The 13,404-nt window shown below is 37.3% G+C and overlaps 1 protein-coding gene across 1 annotated transcript in view; it reads left to right on the forward strand.

Annotated features, from left to right (window-relative positions):
• FBXL13 (F-box and leucine rich repeat protein 13) overlaps positions 1-13,404 on the forward strand; it is a 207,556-nt gene that overhangs the window by 169,459 nt on the left and 24,693 nt on the right. Inside the window, exon 18 of the mRNA XM_041723506.1 lies at positions 3,977-4,060. Coding sequence (XP_041579440.1) covers positions 3,977-4,060 — 84 coding nt within the window. The remainder of the gene's footprint in view (positions 1-3,976; positions 4,061-13,404) is intronic.

Below are 13,404 nucleotides of genomic sequence, written 5' to 3' on the forward strand. Positions count from 1 at the left end.
CCCTTATCTGTCTTATTAAGTATAGCCATCATTGTAAGGTATGCAGTGACATCTCATTGTGATTCTGATTTGCATTTACCTAGTGGCTAATTATGTTTAAATAATTAAATTTTGAGGCCATATGTTTTAATGAACAATTATAGTGATGAAATACAACATTCTATTTTAATATTAGTTAACTTTTAGTAATCTTGAATAAAGTGGTAAAGAGAACATAGGCAAATGTCATACTTAACAAGTATACTTCATTTCTAGTTTGTCTTAAAAAATTCTAATTTGACTACAGAAAAGGAAAAAAAAATGTGAAAACTCCAGAGAGAGTTTCATAGGACAAATTCCCCATAGGCTAAGAAAATACACTGAGCTATTATCAAGTATAGGACAATCAGACAAGCCCTGCATCTCTTATTATTTTTGTTTAAACAACTTGGTTTCTGTGGGGGAATATCTAAACTCCAATTCTTCTAACATGAATAAAATAGCATTCAGATCTGGAACCTAGATCACATGTGCTGGCTTCACAGGATTTAGTAATTTTTTTGTTTTGAAATAAGGAGGCAGGGATGCCTGGGTGGCTCAGTGGTTGAGTGTCTCCCTTTGGTTCAGGGCGTTTTCCCAGGGTCTGGGATCGAATCCCACATCAGGCTCCTTGCAGGGAGCGTGCTTCTCCCTCTGCCTGTGTCTCTGCCTCTCTCTGTGTGTCCCTCATGAATAAATAAATAAAATCTTAAAAAAAAAAAAAAAAAGAAAAAAGGAGTCAGAAAACATAATGTATTCCTAACAGAAGAGTCCATATTTGCAATAAAGTTTTTATTTTTTTTTTATTTTTATTTTTTGCAATAAAGTTTTGAAAATGAATGGAGTGATTTTATTTTTGGATGGCATACAAAATCATTAAATAAAATCAGAGATTACTGTTTAAACTGTAATTAAATAGATTATTTAACAATTAAGTAGATTTTCTCTCTTTTTTTAAAGATTTTATTTATTTATTCATGAGAGACATAGTGAGAGAGAGGCAGAGACACAGGCTCCATGCAGGGAGCCCAATGTAGGACTCAATCCCGGGAGTCTAGGATCACACCCTGGGCTGAAGGCAGGTGCCCAACTGCTGAGCCACCCAGGTGTCTCTTAAATAGATTTTCAAGCACTTCTTTCCTTGACCTGGACTGTTTTTTGTTGTTGTTGTTTTTTTTTTTTTTTTGAAAAGGCCTAATATGTGCCTCAGTGAAAAGAAACAGGATTTAATATTTTCATAACCCATTTTCAATTATGGTCCAAATGCTGTATTTATGATCAATAAAATGTAAACCAGTCCTACAAATAAAATTTTATTATTTTTTTTTAATTTTAAAAAAATTTATTTATGATAGTCATACAGAGAGAGAGAGAGGCAGAGACACAGGCAGAGGGAGAAGCAGGCTCCATGCACGGGGAGCCCGACGTGGGATTCGATCCCGGGTCTCCAGGATCGCGCCCTGGGCCAAAGTCAGGCGCCAAACCGCTGCGCCACCCAGGGATCCCCAGTCCTACAAATAAAATTTTAAAAGGACACACCCATGTACCATTTCTGGGGTTTTCCCTGCCTGGCAGCTCTGGGACCATAGGATGAGAGGAAACTGCTCTTGTCCATCTCATAGGAAGTGTAATAAAAGTGATCCTGAATGCAAATCCAGAAGAATGGCATCTATAAGGCACATAGTCGGGATCCCTGGGTGGCGCAGCGGTTTAGCGCCTGCCTTTGGCTCAGGGAGCGATCCTGGAGACCCGGGATCGAATCCCACGTCGGGCTCCCGGTGCATGGAGCCTGCTTCTCCCTCTGCCTATGTCTCTGCCTCTCTCTCTCTCTCTCCGTGACTATCATAAATAAATAAAAATTAAAAAAAAAAAAAGGCACATAGTCAGTTTCCCCAGTTTAGTGGGGAAAGTACTGAGAAATGGAACAGCAGAACCCCATATTAAAAAAATTAAGGACTAAAAAGTGCATTTTTTTTTAAATTGAAAGAATTTAAAAGCAACAAAGAATTAAACAAGAATAAAAAAGAAACAAAGTTTTTAAACAGAAAAAGTGGGCTACTGATGAATGATTATATGTCTGTAGGCCTTTATATAAAGATCTGTCCCCTTTCTAAGCAATTAAACATAATAAAATGAGCTAAAGATTTCAGACTTTTACATTAGGTATAAAGATTTACCGACAAATAGATCAGCCATACGAATTGTCTTCAAAATAAAGTTATAAGTTTAGGGGTCTTTAAGATTTGTTTATATTGATTCAGATAATATGTACCTGGACACAGGAAACAAGATAAGGAATTTTCTGGCTCTGGGATTCTGTGACACTTCTTTTTTTTTTTCCTATGCTAAGTACTGGGGTAGGAGGAGGAGAAATAAAAGAGTAGCCAATATCCTCTTTTTATTCTTTTTTTGTATTTCTATTTCTATTTTTAAATTTTTATTTTATTTTATTTTTTTATTCATGAGAGACACAGAGAGGCAGAGACACAGGCAGAGGGAGAAGCAGGCTCCATGCAGAGAGCCTGACGTGGGGTCGATCCCAGGTCTCCAGGATCACGCCCTGGGCTGAAGGCGTCGCTAAACCGCTGAGCCACCCAGGGGTCCCTATTTTTAAAAATTTTAATTCCAGTATAGTTACCATGCAGTGTTATATTAGTTTCGGATGTATGTTATAGTGATTCAACAATTCCATACATCATCCCATGCTCATCAAAGTGCCTTTTTTTTTTTTTTTTAAGATTTTATTTATTTGAGAGAAAGAGATAGTGAGAGAGAGCACAACAGGTGGGAGAGGGAGAAGCAGGCCTTCCGCTGAACAGGAAGTCCAGAAGCCCAAAGACACTGGGCATGCTTGATCCCAGGACCCGGGAATCATGACCCCAGCTGAAGGCAGACACGTAACCAACTGAGCCACCCAGACACCCCTGCTTGTTTCTTAAATTCTAAATGAGTGATATCATATAGTATTTGTCTTTCTCTGACTGGTTTATTTTGCTTAGTATTATACTCTCTAGCTCCATCTCTGGTATTGCAAATGGCAAGATTCCATTCTTTTTTTTATATATAAATAAGATCTCATATCTTTTTTATCCATTTATCTATCGATGGATGGGCTGCTTCCATTATTTGGCTAGTGTAAATAATGCTGCTATATACATATGAGTCCATGTATCCCTTTTAATTAGTGTTTTTATATCCTTTAGATAAATACCCAGTACTGTGATTGCTGAATCATAGGTTAGTCATATTTCTAACTTTTTGAGGAACTTCCATACTGTTTTCTACAGTGACTGCAACAGTTTGTATTCCTGTCAACAGGGCAAAAAGTTATCTTTTTCTTCACATCCTTACCAACGCTTATGTTTTTTATTTTAGCTATGCTGACAAGTGTGAGGTGATATCTCATTGTAGTTTTGATTTGCATTTCCCTGATGATGAGTGATGATGAGCATCTCTCCATGTGTCTGTTGGCCATCTGGATGTCTTTGGAGAAATATCTATCCATGTCTTCCATCCATTTTTTGATTGGATTATTCATCTTTTGGGTGTTGAGTTGTATAAGTTCTTTATATTTTGGCTGTTAACCCTTTATCTGATAGGTCATTTGCAAATATCTTCTCCCATTCAGTAAGTTGTCTTTTAGTTTTATTGGTTATTTCCTTGCTGTGCAGAAGCTTTTTATTTTGATGTAGTCCTGATAGTTTATTTTTGCTCTCCTTTCCTTGCCTCAGGAGGATTCTGTTATACTTTTTACAAAACATTAGCGACAACCTGAAATTTTTATTTAATAATGTTGCCTAACAAAGTGATTTTATAATTTAAGCATAAAGAAATAGAAGACAAAAGCTAATTTTTTTTAGTTTACAGAAATACACTGTAATACACTTTATTTTATCAGAAATACACTGTCTGTACTAAATTATAATCACAAAATTATCTCTATTTTAAATATTTTTAGGGTTTGATGACACTTTCCAGGCATAAAAAATTAAAGGAACTTTCTCTATCTGAGTGTTATAAAATCACCGATGTTGGAATTCAGGTAAGGTAATTAACTTCTTTTATTAAAGAATTATAATGAAAAATTAGGCATAAATTGAATAAACTTTGTAGGTCACAATGAAAAAATTAGTGGATTGGAAATATAACAACTCATGTGATCTTGGTTCAGATAGAATAAACTCCTGGGCTTTAGACAGGCCTTCACAGCCTAAGGTGACTAAGAGAATTTGTTTTTTCATTTTTTCCTATCTATTTTCCCTTCCCAATGTTAGTACTCATGGGATAAATAAGGATAGGTAGACATTTTATTTAGGGAATGATCTAAATCTTCTCATATAAAGAATGTTCTGTAGATAAAAATGCCATATAATCTAATCATGAAAATTGGAAGAGTTTGAAAAATTATACCAGGTACTTAACAATTAGGAGCTCCGGTACTCAAACACAGTGGGTAGCATATTTTATCATAATTGAAAGCATGAGCTAAGTAATAGGATAAGATAAGTGATTATGTGCTCAATTGGTACTAAAGTTCTAACAAGTTCTCAAGGAATCTGCTTAGCAGTGTATTCAACTGTATAAAGAATTAAAAAGAAGGAACAGTATCCTTCAAAACAAAAATCCCAGAGAGGACTAACAACTTCCATATGGACAAGAATTTAACTCTACAATACCAAAAGGGGGTTACAAAACATTTAGATATCTGTAATCTACTAGGAGAAAAAGCCAAAGGGTTCTTCTAAGGTTAAACTAGGATTTACCCTACTTAAAAGTTAAACATACATTTACATAAAGCTTTATCCATGAATATGATCTAGTCAGGGTTTCAAAAGGTCTTTTCTTTTTTTTCAAAAGGTCTTTGACAAGGTAATAGGACAAAGGTTATTAAAATAAAACAGTTAAATATTAACATTTCTAATATTGGGTTATATTTCTTATATGGTGATAATTACATTTGACCACTAACCACAAATCATTCAGAAGTACTGAAACCGATCATAGTGATGACATGGCCTCTTAATATATACCACTTACTAATTTTTAAAATGCTCCTTGGGATGAAAAAATACTGACCAAAACGTGAAGCTAAATATTAGAAAGCCAGTGCTTTCTCTCATTTCTCTTTGACTCTGTGAGGTCCTTGGGAACTTGTTAGAACCTTAGTACCCAGATTCTGAAGGTGGGAGAAAATGACATTGCTTGACACCAGTGCCTCTTAAAGGCGAGATTTCTTAATGGTGCTACCTTTTCCCCTTACATGCCATTAATTGCCCAGACATAATGAAGTACAGCAAACATAATTTGAAAAAAAAAAAAAAAATTCCACTAAGCCATGTTGTCAATCAGCCATTTAAAATAGCAGTTTTCCATTTCTACTCTTTATTTCCATAAAACTGTAGTTGGATTAGCTTACTGAGAAAGGTAGAGGACTTTAGACAGTCATTAACTCCTTTTGGCCTTAATTTCCTACCCTGTAAAATTAGGGAGTTGGATTAGATGGTTCTAGGATTCCTTTAGCTGCAAAACTCTAGAATTCTATGCTAAAGTCTAGAGCACCATTTGACCCAGCATCTTCTCTAGCTCACCATTTATATAATATTTTAAGACTCTTTTGAGTCATGTTTGAATTTCCTGTGATGTCCATTTCAAATTCACAGAAGATAGCTTCAAGTTTGTGGTGCTCTGTGAATTCTCAGCTCTCCACTTGCATTATCTTTGCACTTGTGAGATAAATCCTTTTATCTCAGTAAGAGTTTCTTTAAAAAGATTGTTTTTTTGCTAGGTTAGCCCTTAGTTTTCATAAGTGTTTAGGGTTTTCAACTCTTAGGACATATTAAATGGGGCTTCTAGTGTTTAACAGTTTGCATATTCCTAGGTTATTAGTTCTTATTTATTTAGGAAAGAACAGAGAGACTATTTATTTATTTTTAAGATTTTATTTAGTTATTCATGAAGACAGAGAGAGATGCAGAGACACAGGCAGAGGGAGAAGCAGGCTCCATGCAGGGAGCCCCACATGGGACTCCATCCTGGGTCTCCAGGATCATGCCCTGGGCTGAAGGCGGCACTAAACCGCTGAGTCACCGGGGCTGCCCTCCTTGCATTTTTAATGGACATTCTGACAATTTATTTGATTGGGAAAAAAAATTGAGAATATCCAAAAATAATGCTCTTTAAAAATGTTACCTTCAGGATGCCTGGTGGCTCAACGGTTGAGCGTCTACCTTTGGCTCAGGGCGTGATCCTGGTCTCAGGATTGAGTCCCATGTCAGGCTCACTGCATGGAGCCTGCATCTGTCTCTGCCTGTCTCTGCCTCTCTGTCTCTCATGAATAAATAAATAAAAACTAAAAACAAGTTACCTTCCATGATTTACTAATAGGTTACCAGATTTTGTCCTGATTCAATACATGTATGGACCTATGATTGTGGTTTTTCTTCTTTTAATAGCACATTGAGAGGCTTAATGTTGTAATAAACATTACATCGAGGCTTGCTTACAATAGGTATATTATGGCTTCTAGAACCTTCCTCAAGACCTGATCTAGGATATTTACCTTTCTCATAAGCTCTTAAAGTACCAATTGAGCACATAATCATTTATCCTATCCACTTACTTAGCTCATTCTTTCCATTGTGATAAAATATGCTACCCCATGTGTTTCAGTACCTGAAGCTCCTAATTGTTATGCACCTGGCATAATCATACAGATGAGTGAAAAAATGTAATATTTTAAAAATATATTTTTCAGTGATCTAAAAGAAAAAATAAAAATGGGGACTACAGGAGCATGGGAATGCAGAATTATTTAATTATTAGTTACACAAGATCAGCTATTCCATTCAAGTTCATGGAAAAAAATATTTTTCATCATCTCATTTTCTCCTCCCTGCTTTCGGTGTGCTCTGTGTGTATGTTGTGGCTGTTAACCAGTTTTTCCTTTCTAAGGTTACCAGGTTCACACTTCTGGGAAAAGTTTTCTTCTCTGTGCCTCCTCCAGCCCAATTATTAAGTCCCAAAAGAGATGAGACAAAGAAGGTGAGAGGAGAAAATGACACGTAAACCAATTTCACAATTCCTTATTTGGATTTACAAAAGAGAAATGAGTAAAATAAGGTGATTGCAATGAGATATTTAGATTATCCACAATTTGTCAGGAATTCGCTTTCTTGTTACTTCTCAAAGGTAAAGGTAAGAGATTCTCTTTTTAGCACAAGACATTGAAACTTATATTCAGCATGATGATTTAATGAGGAAAATGAGATAAACATTTTTCACCCTGGTTAGGTTTTGCAAGAGTCATGACCATATTAAGAATAAAAAAATTACCTCATTTTAGTGTTTTACTGGAAAACCACAGCACATGCAGATTAAGTGTCTGGAGTCTCAGATGTACTGACTTAGGATCTGGTTTTAATTACTTCTTCCAACTTTGTTTTTTTTTTTTTTTTTCCTGAGAACATTAAACATTCAATGATCATGTTAAACTAAAATTATTTGGTGCTCTTAAAAGGCACACATGGTTTAGAAAAGATGTTTGATACAGTCATAATGGAGCATTTCTCAAGAAATCTTTTCCTTGAGCATTTTGTGTATTTAATTAACAAACTGTCAAGTTTGGCAAAAGAATTGGTTTAATTGGGATGTTGCAATACAGATAAAATGGAAGTTCTGTCTTGTTTGGATAAACCAATGGAATAAAAGCAATTTATTTACTCTAATGGCCTTTTATACTCCCTTATCTAGTTCATATTTCTCATTACCGTTTTCGGGAATGAAGTATGCTGTAAATACATTAGCACTAATAGACATATGAATAGACATATTTTTCTTTATGTAGGTCATTTGCAGCTGGACAAAATTGTTATTATTTCAGTGTGGTGGGTTGAGGTAGTTGATTAAGAAAGGGCGTTGGAGGGATGCTTGAATGGCTCAGTGGTTGAGTGTGTGCCTTTGGCTCAGGTCATGATCTCAGGGTCCTGGGATCGAGTCCCACATCGGGTTCCCCAGAGGGAACCTGTTTCTCCCTCTGCCTGTGTCTCTGTCTCTCTCTCTCTGTCTCTCACAAATAAATAAATAAAATCTTAAAAAAAGAAAGAAAGAGCATTGGAGAGGGGAAAACCAAGTCTAGTTATGACTTACCACAAGGACTTAGTATGTGTATGTACTGAAAAGTGTTTGTATATGTCTGCATGTAAATATATATGTAAAGCTATACTTATGTATAGTATAGGTGTTCAAATTAAGTATGTTTAAGTTTTAGCATACATCAGATTGCATGTTTACGTGTAAATATGTGCACATCTATGTGTCTAATACATATGTATTAATTAAATATATGTACACATTTTAGTGTATGTTAGATTACACACATATGTCAATGTGTATGTATCCAAATTGTGTATAGAGATGCTGTAAGATTATATATATTTCTAGGCCTAGACCAAATAAATGTGATCAATATTCAAAGCAAATCATTAAAATTAATCTGTTAAAGTATGACTTTTTTGTTTATATTTTAATTTTAAAAATTAGATCTTGGGCAGCCCGGGTGGCTCAGCAGTTTGGCACCTGCCCAGGGGTGCCTGGAGACCCGGGATCGGGTCCCACGTCAGGCACCCTGCATGGAGCCTGCTTCTCCCTCTGCCTGTGTCTTTGCCTCTCTCTCTCTCTCTCTTTGTCTCTCATGAATAAATAAATAAAATCTTTTTAAAAAATTAAATATTCATGTAAATTAAAAGAATCTTCTTTTTACAAAAGTGTGAAGATGAGCTCTCTGATAGCAAAGGCAATGATATAATATTGGGAATGTGGGCCTAGCAAGCAAGCCACAGTCCTAATTTTTATACTGATTCTGTTCTTTCTGTGGCCACATCATCTTAAGTTATTCACTAAGCATCACAACAATTCTCTGCTCCTGTAGTGGCTTTAATTGTGAGGAGCAGGACTAGCACTCTTAATAGAAGTCCCCTTTTCTTGTTACTTTTCTATAACATTCTCCTGTAAGGGCCAGAGAACTTTGTAGGCAATACAGTTTCTGTCACAATTGCTCAACTTTGCTAACGCAGAGTGAAAAACAGCTATAGAAAGTACATAAATAAATGACAGTGGTTGTATTCCAACAAAACTTTATGGACAACAAAACTTAAATTCATATAATTTTCACATGTCATGAGATATTAGTCTTTGATTACTTAAACCATTTAAAAATGTAAAAGCCATTCTTAGACTGAAGGCCATATAAAAACCAGTGACAGATCAGATATTTGGCCTGCAAGTAAAAATTTGGCAGTTTCCAATGTCTGCTCAAGAGTCAGACAGATTTTTACAATTTTAGTCCGTCAAGATGCATGATTTTGGGCAAGTTAGTTTCCTTCTCCAGGCTCTGGATTCTTCACTTATAAAAATGATATAATAAGAAAATAGGGGGGATCCCTGGGTGGCTCAGCGGTTTGGCACCTGCCTTTGGCCCAGGGCATGGTCCTGGAGTCCCGGGATCGAGTTCCGCATCAGGCTCCCTGCATGGAGCCTGCTTCTCCCTCTGCCTGTGTCTCTGCCTCTCTCTCTCTCTCTCTCTGTCCCTCATGAATAAATAAATAAAATCTTAAAAAAAAAAAAAAAAGAAAATAGCCCTCCTGTTGTGAGAATTGAATGATATAAAACATTTGAATACTTAGCATGGCTCCTGACACAGGCTGCATGATGAATATGAACCTATTACTATGATTATTACTCTATTTAATGAAAAAGAAACTAATACTAATAAATAAAAAATGAACATATTTAGTATAATGGTTTGATAATTTATGTACCTTAGTTAAACAGTCAGAAAATAGATAATCTTGACAGCCAAACTGCTCTAAAAACTAAGGAGATAATTTAGAATATGCTCCTGGAAGACATAGTTTATTAATTTTCTTATTCCTATGAATGAATCAATGCATTTTCCAAAGGCATTTAAATATAATTGACTAAATGAATTACATATGTAAAAGCATTGTAAAAACCTAGAACACTACATAAATATAATTGCTTTATTCTTGAAAAAGAGGATCCCATAAGGATGAGGACTGGCTCGCATAAAACCCATGTTGGTTGGGTCCTGGTCAGTTTCCCTTGAGGTCAGGCTTTTGTTAATGAGAACAGATGTTGATACTGGCTCCAGCCACAGGCTTCTGGTCCTAGTAAGCCCGGATTCTCTGTATTCACCTGTGTCTCCAGTTTTCAGAGTGGTGGTTTGCTTTGTGACCTCAATTATCTGACAGATCTAAGAAGAGCTGTTGATTTTCAGTTCACTCACCTTTATTCTTGTTTTGAGAATGGAAGTGATAAGTTCCAAACTCTCATGACAGACTGGAAAATGGAACATTACTTCTGGATCCATGGATGCTGGCTCCATAAATAGCATCCAAAAGGGATGATACGTGTAAATTAGGCTTGAATCAGGTCTTGAGAACCCAGGAATGAAGTCAGAACTGGAGGGCTCTGGAGCCAGGAGCAGAGAGCTGTCTGAGCCAGCCAGCTAGGCGCCATTGCAGGTGAGCACCGCACTCCTTGGTGGTCACGGGCTTGCTGTCTTTGAGCTCCCCGCAGGGTGCAGCCTGGTGAGGCGGCTGTGCTCATACAGATGGAACCCATAGCTGCCCCAAAGTCCAGGTACTTTGATCGTGTCCATTCATGAAGATTCTTAAGCTTCCCTAGAACAAGTACACCACCAGGATATTACTTCCAATCACCGAGTTGGCAAAAACTTAAATGATTAAGTTAAACTCAGATGAATAACTCCATGTTTTCATGTAAGACAATACTCACCTGTCTCATTCAGATTTATTTTGTGAAAATCTTGCTCCGTGGTTGAACTAAAAACATCTGGACTGGACTTTTCAATGTAGTGGGCACTGAGATAATCTGTTCACTTTTTGAAAACAAAAAATCACCCTAAAATTTTAAAAATGGGGCAGCCCAGGTGGCTCCGTGGTTTAGTGCTGCCTTCAGCCCAGGGTGTGATCCTGGAGACCTGGGATCGAGTCCCGCGTCGGGCTCCCTGCATGGAGCCTGCTTCTCCCTCTGCCTCTCTCTCTCTCTCTCTGTGTGTGTGTGTGTGTGTGTGTGTGTCTCATGAATAAATAAATAAAATCTTTTAAAAAAAGAAGAAGAAAAGTAGAAGACTGAAGGACAGAGGGGAGAGAAAACAGCTATTAAGATATACGGAAAGAATGTAAGTGAAGAGGTTTTTATTATAGTCCAGGGGGGAGAGAGTTGCAGCCCGACAAGAACGGTAACAGTGAGGCTAAAGAGAAGGCAATGGGTTGGAGAACATTTAAGTAGTCAAATCCTTGGACTTGTTGATAGTTTGGACAGGGATGAGGATGACATCCATGTATCTGGCTGCCTGGGAGATTTGTGGCACCCTCATTTTCAAGCTCTTTCCCATAGCTAAGTCATGTAGCCAGAGCTATGACCTACTACGTGCTATTCAGTATTTTGGCATTTACTGTTGCACTTTCTCTCTTGTGAGTGCTTCTGTCTGCTTCCTTGAAGCTCTCTTTGCTCTTCTACTCTTATGGCAACGTCGCCTTTCCCACTCTCTCAAACCAGAGGCTTGTGGCAGCTGCAGGTAGGCTAAGGGAGCTCTGTTGGAATTCATTTCTGTTTTTACACTACTTCTAGATAATTTGAAGGTTGTAGTGTTCTCTGTCTCCTAGTAAGGATGAATGTATGAGCACTGTGTAGTTTTGTTTGTTCTTTCTACAAATTTTATGGTTTGGAGAAGAGGGGAAAATTCAGACTTAGATATTATCACTGTTCTGCAAACCCAGACATGGCCTCCTGTTGTCTTTTATTATTAAAAAAAAAAAAAGTACCTCTCATAGAGATAGATATCTGTGTTTTAAAGCCCTGCAACCAGAATGCAGTGGGTGGTATTTATAGCTACATAAGAAAAATGAGAGGCATGTCTTAGTGGCTCAGTTTTATCCACTCTCTTGTGTCTTTTCTGCCTAATTGTTGCATATTCTTCACAAGCTGGTTTACTGAAATCTCTTAAATGGCACCACTGATGAATTTTAAGAGCCTAGTTGTTGCCTACATGAATGTCATGTTCTCTGATGATCACAAAAGTATTTGACAACTTTTGGTTATGGGACATAAGCAGCAGTAGAGATGCTAGTACATCCACTTCCCTCATTGTTCTCTTACATACAGTTCCTTCTTATTTTGAGATCCTTAATCTTGACCTAACTGCTTAGACATTTGAGATAACAAGTTCCTTTTTCCTTTCATCTTTTCTTCTCTAACTTTTAACCTCTCTTATTCTTTCCCTTGTGTTACAAACTTTTGATTTTGACCTTTACTTTAGTAACAGATTTCTCTTGATTTATAAATAGAGAAGCAGAGAAGAGGGATTAAGGAATAAGGGATTGGGAAGGGTAGCTGTAATGGTGTAAATCATGAGCTACTTCATAGCTGGCAAAACAGCAGACTGAGATCCGTTGCGTTCATTTATTTTTTTTTTAAGATTTTATTTATTTATTCATGAGAGACACAGAGAGAGAGAGAGAGAGAGAGAGAGGCAGAGACACAGGCAGAGGGAGAAGCAGGCTCCATGCAGGGAGCCCGACGTGGGACTGGATCCCAGGTCTTCAGGATCAGGGCCTGGGCTGAAGGCGTCGCTAAACCACTGAGCCACCGGGGCTGCCCCCATTGCTGTTCATTTAGATGTGAGGCTGCTCCAGGCTGAGTCCAAGTAGGAGCTTTAGGGTTGTCAGTCCTGTGCCCTGCACTACTGGTGTTGGAGAACTGAAACTCTTACAACTACTGTATGGGATCCATGGATACTCAGTCAGAAAGGCCTAGGAGAAAACCCACCTCATTCAGCAACTTTTCTGAGTCCTCCTCCCCAAGAATTGCCCATTGGCAGCCTTTTCTGGACATTTCCCTCTAAAGTGTAGTGACTTGACCTAACAGTCATGTTAGATTCATTCTTGTCCTAGGAGCAAGAAGTGGATTACTCTCGAGAGACTTTTCTGATCTCAAACTCTTACTTTGAATCACTAAGCTTTCTGACTAGTTATGTTGTTTATGCAAGATTTTCATCAATCATTCTCATCAGTTGATAGATTCCACCCCCTTGGTGGTTTAGTGGTTTTAGTGGCTTTTGACACATACTGACTTAAAATGTCAAAGATGGATTAGATGTGATGGCTCCACATAGTAACAATTTTTTCAAAAACCAACATTGATTTCTATTTGGTTTCTAAGATTAAATCATTCAAAAATTGTCAAAGTACGAGATTCCAATAACTCCACCTCTTCTCCAGGGATACAGTTATGTTCCTGGTTGTGAGGGAACCAACAAACAGAGGATCCCTTTCCAAAATGGCC

Source organism: Vulpes lagopus, chromosome 11 (genome assembly GCF_018345385.1).
Source record: "Vulpes lagopus strain Blue_001 chromosome 11, ASM1834538v1, whole genome shotgun sequence".
In the NCBI taxonomy this organism is placed as follows: domain Eukaryota; kingdom Metazoa; phylum Chordata; class Mammalia; order Carnivora; family Canidae; genus Vulpes; species Vulpes lagopus.